Source organism: Pan troglodytes, chromosome 3 (genome assembly GCF_028858775.2).
Source record: "Pan troglodytes isolate AG18354 chromosome 3, NHGRI_mPanTro3-v2.0_pri, whole genome shotgun sequence".
NCBI classification, from domain to species: Eukaryota; Metazoa; Chordata; class Mammalia; order Primates; family Hominidae; genus Pan; species Pan troglodytes.
The window spans coordinates 112007423-112020815 of NC_072401.2; the positions used below are offsets into that span (position 1 = coordinate 112007423).

The 13393-nt window shown below is 36.3% G+C and overlaps 1 protein-coding gene across 1 annotated transcript in view; it reads left to right on the plus strand.

Annotated features, from left to right (window-relative positions):
* ENPEP (glutamyl aminopeptidase) overlaps window positions 1-9027 on the plus strand; it is an 87141-nt gene extending 78114 nt beyond the window's left edge. The window contains exons 19-20 of the mRNA XM_517397.9: window positions 5328-5406; window positions 7087-9027. Of these exons, the coding sequence (XP_517397.2) occupies window positions 5328-5406; window positions 7087-7239 (232 nt within the window). The 3' untranslated portion in view covers window positions 7240-9027. The remainder of the gene's footprint in view (window positions 1-5327; window positions 5407-7086) is intronic.
* Window positions 9028-13393: the final 4366 nt, after the last annotated feature.

Consider the following 13393-nt stretch of genomic DNA (forward strand, 5'->3'; position numbering starts at 1 on the left):
TATAACTTTTAATTATTTTCTCTTTTCTACCCCACAGCTCACCAGAGTGCTATTATGTCCATTTACATTTCTTTTCCTTCTGAGATTCAGATTCTACCTCTAGCTCCCAACCAAAATACACTACATTGCTTCTGCCTGCTTGTGATAAATCTTTACCTTTTCTATTCTTGTAACTATTGAGTGTCACTGTTCATCCATCTCTATGAAGATTGGTTGGTGTGCATGTGAGTGTGTGTGTGTGTGTGCACGCACACATGTGCATTGTTCATCTTTTATGATTGTTTAAATGAAATGCTTAATTTAGAATGAATGAATATACCTATTAAGAATATGTTATTATCTAGATGTAACTGTTTATATCATGCAAGGTAATACCCTCCATTTTGAAAAATATATGGCTAGTGATAAATACTGCGTATTTTGTTTTAGTTGAAAAGACCATACAACTATCTCTTTTTCTGTGGTGTGTGGTGCAGGAAACCTATGTAGATGAAGCACAAAAGTTACTTTTGAGTTACTATGAAAAGATAAGTAAATAATGGTTTATTTTGCATAAAATGGCCATTAACTTATTGTTTATTGAATAAATATTTCTCAAGGCCTATTTGAGTAGCTATGCTGTGATTTATTTCAAATAATGCATTTTTCATTTTTAAAAATTAGTTGTTTCACTTCAGGAAAATTAAGAAGTAGAAAAAAATAGGTTTTGCCTTGTCATAAAATTCATAAGTGTCTGGCCTTAAAATAAATGTATTAGGCCTGGTAAATTGATTATTTTTCAAGATAAAATAAGAAGATAAACTATTTCCAGAAGTACTCCAAAACTCTTGCCCAAGGCTTTAGCATTTCTTCATAATCTAATGATCGAATTCTCATGAGACATTATTTCAAATGGCCCCAAACGTAAAATTGCTAATAACCACATGTCTAATACACACAAACACCCAATATTAATTGTACTTGGCTTGAATAAACAGAACTTCCCTATGAAAATTGGATAATAAAAATTAAACAAAAATGAGCCAAACTTTATCCAAATAATCCCAAACACTTGAACATTTTCCAAATTTCAGGATGAATAGTTTTACTATCTCCATTTCTGAACAATTTATGGTCATCCTGAAATAAATAATCTTCTATTTAAATAAAGCTTTTGTCATGTGATTTTTATGACAACTGATGGCCACACTGCTAATGTCCTTGCCAGTTTGAGACTTAGCCACAAAGTCCCAAAGATACTTCAGAAATTATTCTTTGCTTTTGTTTCTTCCAATAAACTCTTAGATGAAACTGTGAAGTTGAGTTGACCCAATAATAAGGTGGTGTGATTTTAGTTTATGACAGTAGATGAAAAACTAAGTCGTTAGGACATGATTGAAACCCTTCAAATACTACCTCATAAACCAAACAATTTAATAAGCACTTAAAAGTTTTGTGTGTATTAAAATTATTTCTTTGGATAACAGTAATACTTGTATAAATATTAAATCCAAGAAGACAATATTTGTAAATTTTTTTCAAATTATTTAAAATATAATTAAATCCTTATTTTAGTTTTTAAAAATAACCAATATGATAAGCATGCAGTATATTTTCCCTTATTTTCTATACTTTATATGATATTAGTTTCCTGGGGTGTACATATTTTGTTCTGGCATTTCTGGTATTTAAACAAGTAGTTGCAGTTTTCACTCAGCATATTCATTGCTAGTTTCTAAATATGTCCTTTAGACAAAACAGAAATAAATATTACAGAAATTATAGAAGGTCACTGAAAAAATTGTTTTATTAGCTGCAATTAGCAGACTTTCTTTGAATCTATAGAATCTCATCAAAGCAACTCAGTGTGATTTGCTTTTTTAAATTCCTATTTTCTTATTGTGAAACTGGTATGTGTTTTTTGCACAAAATGCATACAAACAAAAATAAAAGTACAAAAATTACCTGTAATGCAACCACCAAGAAATAACTCCTATTGTCATATTACTGTTTCTCCTTGAGTTTTTCCATGGCTGTTTACTTAATTTACAGAAATGGAAACATATTATAAATATGGTTTATAACTTGCTTTTTTTCCTCATCATCCTATATTGTGGGTGTCTTTTCATGTCTTTAAGTGTGCATCTTCAATATTATTTTGAATGGCTTAATAATGTTTCAATGTGTACATACATCTTAGTTTATTTAGCCAATCCCTATATGTTGGACAATAGAATTGTTTCCCTACAACTATACGTAGTGTATTGATGAACAGTCTTGTACACTGAATCCTTCATTGTTTTTTTTAATGTCCTTGACAATTTCTTTAGAATACAAGTTGTGGTAGAAGTAATGCTACTGGGTGAAAAGATGTGTTTATTTTTAGGGTTTCTGATAAATGTTGCAGAATTGCCATTCTAAAAACTGTTGCTAGTAACTGCCTATGTTCCCAACCTTTTTCAATGCTCAGTGTTGTTATTTTTATGTATCTTTGTTAATTGAATATATGAAAACTGATATCTCATTTTAAATTACATTTCTTCCATCCAGTAAATATTGTGGAGCACCTACTCTGTGCTACGCATTATGACTGGCATTGGGGATGCAGTAGTAAGGAGAAGCAGACCTGGTTCTCCGTCGTCATGAAGCTTTGAGTAGAGACAAATTTTAAGTAAAGAGTCACACAAATACATGTATACTTTATTATACATAAATTATTAAAGTATAAAAAGGTTCAGGTCTTAGGCAAAAATGTTATTCAAAATGGTAGACCATGGAATCTAAACTACATAAAGAAATAAATGCAAGAATAGGAAGATCTGATGGTTTAAGTGATAGAGGGGTGGGAATAGTCAAAGGGCCAGAAGTCCAGGTAAAGTGAAAGAACAGTCACAGTGGAAACTGAAAGACATAACATGTCATAGAGGGTGAATAAATTAGCAATTTTAGAGGCAGATGACTTATGGATGATCACAAAGTATCATAGGAATTTGGTGGCTGAAGTCGAGTGAAGAAAATATCATCGGAAATAAGGTTAAGGAACTAAGAGACGAGATGTTATATCATTCATCTATGTGGATCTAGAAATTACCTAGAATGATGGCATGGCTTGGAGGAGTCAGGTACCAGAATGTATCATTAAATGCGAGGGACTAACATAAGGGAACAGAGGTTTTTAAAGAGGCTGGAGGAATGCTGGTCTGGAAGCAGCAATGGGGAGCATGAGCACACTGACTACTTCCTGACCTGATGCTACAAAGGATGTGGGAATATAAACATTTTCTAAGTGAGAATGAGAAGTAGTGTTCCCTGTAAAGGGACAGTTCCAGAGGGCTAGGTGAAAGGGTTCAAGAGCCTGGGGAGATCTAGGAAATGTGTCAGAGGCAAGAAAGTACACACTTTTAGGGGCAGCATTACTAATGCCTCAGAATCACATTTTAGATAATGACTGATGACATTAGGGATGAAAAAACATATTGGCTTTAAATTCAGTGGCATCTGTGATAAGAGTGGGCACTGGACCTGGTACACTGAAATCATGCTTGATTACTAGAACATTTTATTCTTTTCTCATTGGTACATTTTCATTCTTTTGCTAAATTCATGCTGGCATATTTCTCCCTGTTACCAATTTGTAAGGGTTCTTTATATGGCAAAAATATTTGCTCTTTATCATATATATTACAACGATTTGTTCTCCATTAGTATTTGGCTTTTAATTTTGTATATGGTAGGATTTTTTTTTTTTTTGTATAAAACTTTTTTGTTACTCAGACTAGTCTTGAACTCCTGGGCTCAGTGGATCCTCTCATCTCAGCTTCCCAAGTCACAGGGATTACAAGGGCAAACCATCACCTCCCAGCTCAGTATAAAAGTTTTTAATTTGCATAAAACAATCTATCAGCTTTTATCTTCATGATTTCTGCCTTTGCATATATATATAGGAACGGAAATATTTAATATTTATAAAAATTATATATATGTATATATATAAATTTTTTTTTGAGACAAGGTCTCACTTTGTCACCCAGGCTGGAGTGCAGTGGCACAATCTTGGTTCACTGCAGCCTCGACCTCCCCAGTTCAAGCGATCCTCCCGCCTCAGCCCCGAAAGTAGCTGGGACTACTTGTGGGGCGCACACCACCACGTGCCCAGCTACTTTTTGCATTTTTGTTAGATATGGGGTTTCGCCATGTTGCCCAGGGTGGTCTTGAGCTCCTGACCTCAAGCCATCTGTCCACCTTGAGATGGCAAAGTGCTGGGATTACAGGCGTGAGCCACCGCAGCCAGCCTGTAATAATTTTTAAATGTAAAATTTATCCTATTGCTGTGTACATATTTTCTTGTATCCCTCCTCAACATTCCAGGGGTTTAAGGTTTATACATAATTTTGTGGGTTTCTTGCACTGTGATTAGTTGTGATGAGATTTTTTTACCTCTATCACAACCAGTTGTGGTCTATAAGGAAACTTCTGATTCTTGCTTTTTATGAAAGAAAATGCAAAGAGAACAGGGATAGAATATCATCTTTAAAATTCTGTCTTGGAACTTAGCTTTAGGTTTCTTTGCTTAGGCAGACTGATACAGATCATAACCCCCACATGCCAGCAACGAATAAAGCTTTTCGAAAGCAGAATAAATAGCCTATATTTAAATTTCTGTACCAGTAGGAAGATGCATAGAGTATTAGCATAACGATGCTGGAGGTGTTCTGCCGTAACGGAAACATAGAAAGGCAGCCGCTGAAAGGGCATGTGTGGGTAATTAGTTCTCACTACGGTTAGACTCCTGAAGTGAGTGGTCCAAGTTGTTAGCGTGCTTCTGCTCTGTGAGGCCAGGCCAGTATCCTGTCTGCATGGCTGAAGACGAATCACTGGTATGTACATGTTCTAGCTTGGGGGAAGAGGAAAAAAAAACCAAGAAGTCTAGGCAAGCAATTTCCCTTTATTTAAGCAAGGAAGCTGCAGCTGAACATTGTGCTAATGTTCTGTTGGTAGGAATTGGGTTACCTGTGGACATCTAGCTATGAGAGAGCCTGAGAAACAGTCTCTAGCAGGGCGCTCATGTGTGCAGAAAAAAAAAAAAAAAACAGATTTGGGGACTACAACAAGCAGTCTTCCATATCTGAGAGGGTCGTGTCAATTTGTCTACCAAAAGAAGTGCAGAGTGTACTAAGAATTTATCTCGAATAGAATGATTTTAAGTAAAATGGGTTTTCTTACTGTGTTTTGCTTACTTTGAAAGTTACTTTTAAAAACTATGAAATAAAAAGGAAACATCTGCATTTAGAGAAAATATGTAACATTCTGAGCACTTACACTTCCTTTTACTCTAAATTTCTCTCCAGATATACACTCAATAACAGAAACCTTGGCCGAATTGTCACAATAGCAGAGCCGTTCAACACTGAACTGCAACTGTGGCAGGTATGAAGATAAATTCCTCTGCATTTGTCCAAGAAGGAGCAGAATGAAACTTTTTTAAAAAAAATTTTACTTTAAGTTCTGGAATACATGTGCAGAATGTGCAGGTTTGTTACATAGGTATACATGTGCCATGGTGGTTTGCTGCACCTATCAACCCGCCATCTAGGTTTTAAGCCCCGCATGTGTTAGGTATTTGTCCTAATGCTCTCCCTCCCCTTTCTCCCCGCCCCCTGACAGGCCCTGGTGTGTGATGTTCCCCTCCCTGTGTCCATGTGTTCTCATTGTTCAGCTCCCACTTATGAGTGAGAACATGCAGTGTTTGGTTTTCTGTTCCTGTGTTAGTTTGCTGAGAATGATGGTTTCCAGCTTCATCCATGTCCCTGCAAAGGACATGAACTCATTCTTTTTATGGCTGCATAGTATTCCATGGTGTATATGTGCCACATTTTCTTTATCCAGTCCATCATTGATGGGCATTTAGGTTGGTTCCAAGTCTTTGATATTGTAAACAGTGCTGCAATAAACCTACATGTGCATGTGTCTTTATAGTAGAATGATTTATAATCCTTTGGGTATATACCCAGTAACGGGATAGAATGAAACTATTTTTTCAAATAGAAATGATATTTTCTCAATTCAAATCACAGAAGACAATGAGAAAGAAAATTCTTTTTGGTTTTGTATTTTTAAATTATATATATTTAAGGTGTAAAACATGTCTTTATTTATCCTGATAAGTATACACAGTGAATTGAGAAATAATTCTTGTATCTAATAAAATGTACACCTATTTTTTTTCTAAACATAAAACAATTCAAAGAGCCTCTAAGAAAGTTTAAAAGCTGCAAAAGTTGAGGTGGCGGGGGGCTGAGAAGGCCACACCAGACAGTTCAGCTCATGAAATCATGGGCAGAAAGTCTCGCCTCTCCTGTAAATGTAACTCTGGAACAAGTAGGTCAAGATTTGATTCCATTCAGAATTCATAGTTTTGCAATTTCAAAACTAATCTCAAATCTTTCAGGTTTCAAATATCTCAAGTCCAAAGGAGGAGAGATGTCTATTAATGTTGAACAGGTAGAGATTGTATGAAGTTTCAATATCTGTGTGTTAGATATTGAATGCTAAGAGTTTTCTGTATGTTAAAAAGCCAAATTATTCTTATTTTTATAGCAAATAATCCTAGTATGGTTGAGTTTGGGGTAGGGCTTTGGAGGTCAGAGGGAGTACAGCACTAATTTTAAGAAAGATTTGTTTTATGAGTCCTTAATAAGTGAACTGAAAGTACATTAAAATACTCCAGACTCCTGGAGTGAAAGGCTAAGGAAAACCATCACTCCATAGGTGAGATTTTCCAGGGAACACCTTGGGGAATTCAGAGAAAATAGAGAAAGCAGCAGAAACAGAAATGGGCATGCTAGCGACTGACATGCTGCCATCCTTCCCCAAAATGTCAGAGCCTATTTTGGCTTGACATGCTGTGGGGATCCAAAAGCCATGGGTAACTATTGCTAATCTGAGAGATGGGTTCAGTCTGAATGATGCGCCAGAGGTGTAGCTCAATGTTGTGCAGTGATACTGAATTTCTAGGTAAGAAGAAAGCAAATCCAGTTTGTGAATGAAATTCTTGAAGACTAATTTGGCTATAAATGACAATCCTAATTACTCCCCTCTCTTTTCTAGATGGAGAGCTTTTTTGCAAAATATCCACAAGCTGGAGCAGGAGAAAAACCTAGGGAACAAGTGCTGGAAACAGTGAAAAACAATATCGAGTGGCTAAAACAACATAGAAACACCATCAGAGAATGGTTTTTTAATTTACTTGAGAGTGGTTAATGTATTCAAATGTTAGAGTTTAATTTTGTGAATCTATTGTTTCTCCTCTGAAGCATTTGGTGGCCTAATTTACAAGCACGATGGAGAGAGCCTTATAAACAGATAATGCTTTTACTAAGCACTGTGTTTATATGTCTTGCAAAGCCTTTAAATTGTTCCTCTTTGTTTATGAAGAAAGATACTAATAGAGTACTTAATATACTCAGGGATTTCTTCTAAGTGTACTTCATAAGAGATTCTTTACAAACTGAAGATAATGAAATAGTTATTTTAATACCTTTAAATATCATGCTTTGTATCTTAAATCTGTGAAGTAGAACAATTTGGTCTTAGCTTTACATTTTCAGTACCAAAGAAACACCACTTAATCTTCTCTCTTGATTGATTTTTAAAGTTTAAATACCAGTACTTGAGGGACCAATATTACCATCTTAATCTTTATTTTATTATTCAGAATTATACAGACCTAATATCATTTTATTCACATATGTCTTACTACTTTAAATCCTACCAAAGTAACCTGGGCTTAAGTTTTACTTGAGGATCATATGAATTAGCCAAAAGAATGGCTGACTGTTGCCTTTGCTCTTATAAAATCAATAAGAGAACTCTCCTCTTTTTTTAAAAATAAATCTAAATGATTATCTTGAAAAAGTATTGTTTTCCAGTGTCACTTGACTCTTGAATAAAAATAACTGCAGTGTTCCCCAAATAATTTAACACATTGCAAATATGATTCAAGAATCTGGCCTTTTTCATGCTTGGTACTCTCTTCTCTTGCTCCATTCCTTACAAAGCTCCTTCAAATATGCTATGAAATTAGAGGGAACATAGTGCTTAACTCTGCTCCATGGATTTTAGAGGAAAAAAGCTAAATAATTGGAAACTGTTCAGGAAAGAGAGAAGGCAGATTATTTCTTAAAACTAAATGGAATTAGAATTTAGCTTTGACTTCACCTCGCAATCTAAGTGTGAAAATGGGGAGACCTGTGGGCATCCCCAGCATGACTCTGCATATCTGAGCATATATCTCCTTATAGATCAATTTTATGTATAAACCCTTAGATCCTAATCCATACAGAATAGCACTGATCAAATTTAAATGCATGACTTGATTAAAGACATCAATTTCATAGAAGCTGGTGGCAAGAATATGTTTAATATGGCACTTGATACCTCCTAGATCCATAATGTAAGTCCAATAGGCAGAAAAGATGGTAAGTTACGATGTTTCAATCTGCTATATCTAGAAAATCTAAATTTATTTGGAACTTTCAAAAATGTAAGGTAATTTAGAATCGGCTTGATGAGAGTTGAAGCATATGGAAACAAAACCTTAGCTTTAACTTTATTTATACAATAATGTGCCCTAATCATGTACTCTGAAACTTTATAAACTTTCCTGTTGCTGTTTCTTAATTATCACCTCTCAATCCGTACAGCCAAACTACTAAATTCAAATGTAGACTGGGTTGTGGGTGGCAGATATAGAAGAAGAAATTTCCAGACCAAAAAATATTAAATATTATTTTAAATTATTTCAGAAGCAAAAACATATTAACATCATAACTTATCAGAAAAACCCCACTATCCTCATAAGATTAACTTAAAATTCTGACCACAATCAGAACCAGCACCTGAAGTCTCTGTATTGTTTCAAGTAGGACATATTATGAGGTGAGATGGTTTATGCTTCTGTTTTATGAAATTAATACATTTTAAAAGAAAAATGTTAGTTTAAGGGGGTGGTAAATAAAACAGATTTCAACTTGCCTACAAGACATTCTATTTCATGCGTTTTCCTTTTGTTGTTCTATTTCATTCTATTTTAAGCATTAAAACTGAGAACAAATTGTTTACTTCTTTTCACTCCACACTCAAAGTATGGATCTATACTTTGTCAGAATAAGTCTTCTAGACCATCAGGTCCTTCTCAAACAATACCTGTTTTTTAAAAGGCTGATGCCCAATAGATAGATCTATGCCAAGCACAGTTTATTACTTTGCTTGCTTGGTTTTGCATAGTATTCACAGGGGACAAAAAATTTAATATGATGTTTCCAAAATTAAGCCACAGTAAATTTAAATAATTAATTTTAATTGAAAAAAATGTAACCATTTAATTTCAAGAATTAACTGGAAAATATGGGAAGCAAGGTCATGTAGCAAAAAGCAAGGCCAGTATTACTGCCTCCCCTCTAGGCAGCCCACTCCTGTATTCCAGATCATTGCTAGGTACCCACATAATTATAAATTAGGAGTTTAAATAATAAAACATAGATGTAAAACTGACAGGCAAGGGAGGTTTGGGAAGCAGGGGTGAGATGTATACCTGGGTTGAAGGTAATGATACTCCTACAGCTTACCCTCCAAGTTGGTGAAGTGTTAGTCCAAAAGTAGAAAAAAACAGAGTAGGGGCAAAAATCTAGAACAATAATTCTCAAAGGGAATTGGGGGATGAGAAGGAAGTAGAAAAGAGGGGATTCAAATTACCAGTGGTGCTTTCTAAAACACGGTTAGGTAATCATCATCATCAAACTTTCCTTTTTTTTTTCAAGCATTTTTATAAACACTAGCACTCCACATAACATTAATTTTTACAAAACCCCCTTAAAGTAGATACTGTTATTGTTCTTATTTTAGAGTGGAGAAATTGAGATGGAGAAGTTATAGAACTTGCACAAGGCTACAAAAGTTGTATTTGGCACCAGCCAGTATTTGAACCCAGGCAGTTTATCACTCTAATCTACATTTTAATCTGTATTAGAGTAAAAATATGCTTTTGAAATCAGAGTGACCTGGGTTGGAATATCAACTACTTGGCAGTTGAGTGCTTTTAACCTCTCCATTGTTGTTTCATCTATAAAGTAAGGATCAAAATAGTAGCTACCTCAATGGTAGTTGTGAGGATTAAATACAAAAATGCATGTAAAGGACATATGTATAGGAAATAACAATCACTCAATAAGTGTTAGCTCTTATTATTGTTACTATTATATCTCCCCATCCCTACTTAAGACACTAGTTTGAAGAATAAAATAAACCTTGGTTCAGGAATAACCAAACCTAAGCAACTGAAGGCACTAAGGGTAGGCTATGTGTTAGCCTGTGTTATTGTTCATAAATAGTAATTGCCCTGGTCTGGAAGAGGATTCTATATCCTACCCCATTGTAGTCTAGCATGGTATGTGACTTGCTTTGGCCAGTGAAACAGAGTGAAAATGATGTATGTCAATTTTAGGCAGAAACGTCCAGAGCCAGCACTTGGTTTGCCATGTTCTCCGTGTTTCTTCTGCTCCTAGATGCAGCAGTATTCCAGATAGAGGCCGCACTATGAGCCTGAATTCCAGGATAAAAACAACATGGAATAGAACTTAGCCAGCACAGAGTACACATGTGCTGTAAATGAGAAATACCCCTTTGTTATTGTAAATCACTGAGATTTTGAGGTTGTCTGTTACTGTAGCATAATCTAGCCTAATATAAACACCAAACTAATATACTCCTCTACCATAGTCATTTATTTCTTGTTCTTTCTCCTCCTCCTTCCTCTACTTCAGGGTTTAGTGACCTTTTGCCTGCCTGTTTTTGTAAGGCCTGAAAGCTAAACATAGTTTTACATTTTTAGATGGTTGAAAAAATCAAAAGGAGAATAATAGTTCATGATGTAAAAATTATATAAAATTTAAATAAATGTCGGCATCCTTAAATAAAGTTTTATTGGAACACAGCACATACATTCATTTATGTATGGATTATGGCTTCTTTTCCTGCTACAACAGCAGTGCTGAGTAATTGCAATAGATTTTATGGCCCACAAAGACTAAAATATTCACCATCTGGCCCATTACAGAAAGTTTGGTGACCCCTGCTGGATATCATCTTTACTCCTTCCCTCCTTTTGCATTCAATTCTTTTTTTTTTTTTTTTTTTTTTTTTTTTTGATAGAATCTTGCTCTGTCGCCCAGGCTGGAGTGCAGTGGAAAGATCATGGCTCACCACAGTCTTGATCTCCTGGGCCTAAGTGACCCTCCTGCCTCAACCTCCCAAGTAGCTGAGACCACAGGCATGTGCCACCACCCCAGGCTAATTTTTTGTAGAGACAGCATCTCACTATGTTGCCCACGCTGGTTTCAAACTCCTGACCTCAAGCAGTCCTCCTGCTTCAGCCTCCTAAAGTTCTTTTTTTTCTTCTTCTTCTGCACTCTAACCCAGAGTTTCTCAACTTCAACACAATTCACTTTTGGGGCCTGACAATTTTTTTTTTTTTTTTTTTTTTTTTTTAGACGGAGTCTCGCTCTGTAGCCCAGGATGGAGTGCAGTGGCACGATCTCCGCTCACTGCAAGCTCCGCCTCCCAGGTTCACGCCATTCTCCTGCCTCAGCCTCCTGAGTAGCTGGGACTACAGGCGCCCGCCACCAAGCCCGGCTAATTTTTTTTGTATTTTTAGCAGAGACGGGGTTTTATTGTGTTAGCCAGGATGGTCTTGATCTCCTGACCTCGTGATCCACCCGCCTTGGCCTCCCAAAGTGCTGGGATTACAGGCGTGAGCCACCGTGCCCGGCCGGGCCTGACAATTTTTTAGGGCTATTCTGCACACGGTAAAATGTTTAGTACCATCCTTGATCTTTATTCTCTAGTTGCCAGTAACACTTCCTCCAGCCAAAAATGTCTTTAGACATTGCCAAATGTCCTCTGGGTGGCCAAATAGCTTCAATTAAGAATCACCGCCTGACCTTAAACTTGTGAATAGAAGCTGCAGGCATTATTTAAGCACCCATAATGGTAAGAGAATGCTGCTGACTTAACGTAGTCCTACCTAAGGTTACAGAAATCAAGAGACCAAAAATGCCTGGGGAAAGGAGCAATAATAAAGAGAATGCTAGCACAAGCCAGGGTTTTCCAGAGAAATAGAACCAACAGGAGCTATATCTATATATAATTTATATGTGTAAATGGAAATTTATTTTATTTACATATAAAAGAAGATATATAAGACTTAAAAAAGAATTTTATTATGAGGAATTGGTTCATGTGATCATGGAGACTGAGAAGTCCCACAGTCTGCCATCTGCAAGCTGAAGATCCCGGAAAGCCAGTGGTGAAATTCAGCCTAAGTCTGAAGGCCTCAGAACCAGAGAAGCCGATGGTGTAAATCCCATTTACAAAGGCAGGAAAAGATGAGATGAGCTCTCCGAAGTCAAGCAGTTAGACAGAAAAAAAGAGGGGCAAGGATGGGCAAATTCCTCCTTCCTCCATCTTCTGTTCTATTCTGGTCCCCAAAAGATTGGATGTTGGATGGTGCCCACCTATATTGGTGAGTACAATCTACTTTCATGAGTCCCCTGACTCAAATGCTGATCTCATCTGGAAACTTCCTTACGGATACATCCAGATATAATGTTTAATATGGGCACTCTGTGGCCCAGTCAAGTTGACATATGAAACTAGTCATTACAACTGAATAAAGTACTCATTCATTCATTCATTCAAATAACTAATATTTATAAATTTTCTGTTATATAATAAACCCTATTTTAGGTACTGGTTGTCCTACATTAGTGAGTGGATTTAGAAAACAATTGGAAAGAGAAACCAAGTTAAGAGAGTAATGGATAGGATGAGACAAATGGAGCAGGAAGAATGACTAACTTCAGCAGTTGACAATATGTTGGCCTGATATTCCGCTAGAGAGCCCTTAAATATTAACCTTTGCCATGTACATAAATAAAATGTCTATGACCTAATGGCAATTTAGATTGTAAAAAGATCTGCTAGATATTGTCTGCTGGCACTGGGCCACCAATTCTCCCACCTTCTATATCCTGTCCTCCTTAACTGCAGGGCTGGGATGCTAAAGACTGCACTCCCCAGGCTTCCACATGATTTCAGTTCCGCTGATGATGTGCAGTCGTATGAGATTCGGAAGGAAATGAGAGAAGAGGCTATTCTTCTTTCCATGACAGTGCAGGGGGAAACAATGTTGAGGGTAGACATGAATTGGCAGCCTCTGAACTCTATGTCCCTGTCTATTTACTAAAACTCTGCGGTTCAGGGAGGCTCAGATATATTCTCATAATGTCCTCATTTCTGGGTGATCTTAGCAGTTTTTAATGTCTGGATCAGAAAGGTGGAGATATGCCACCTTTAAACC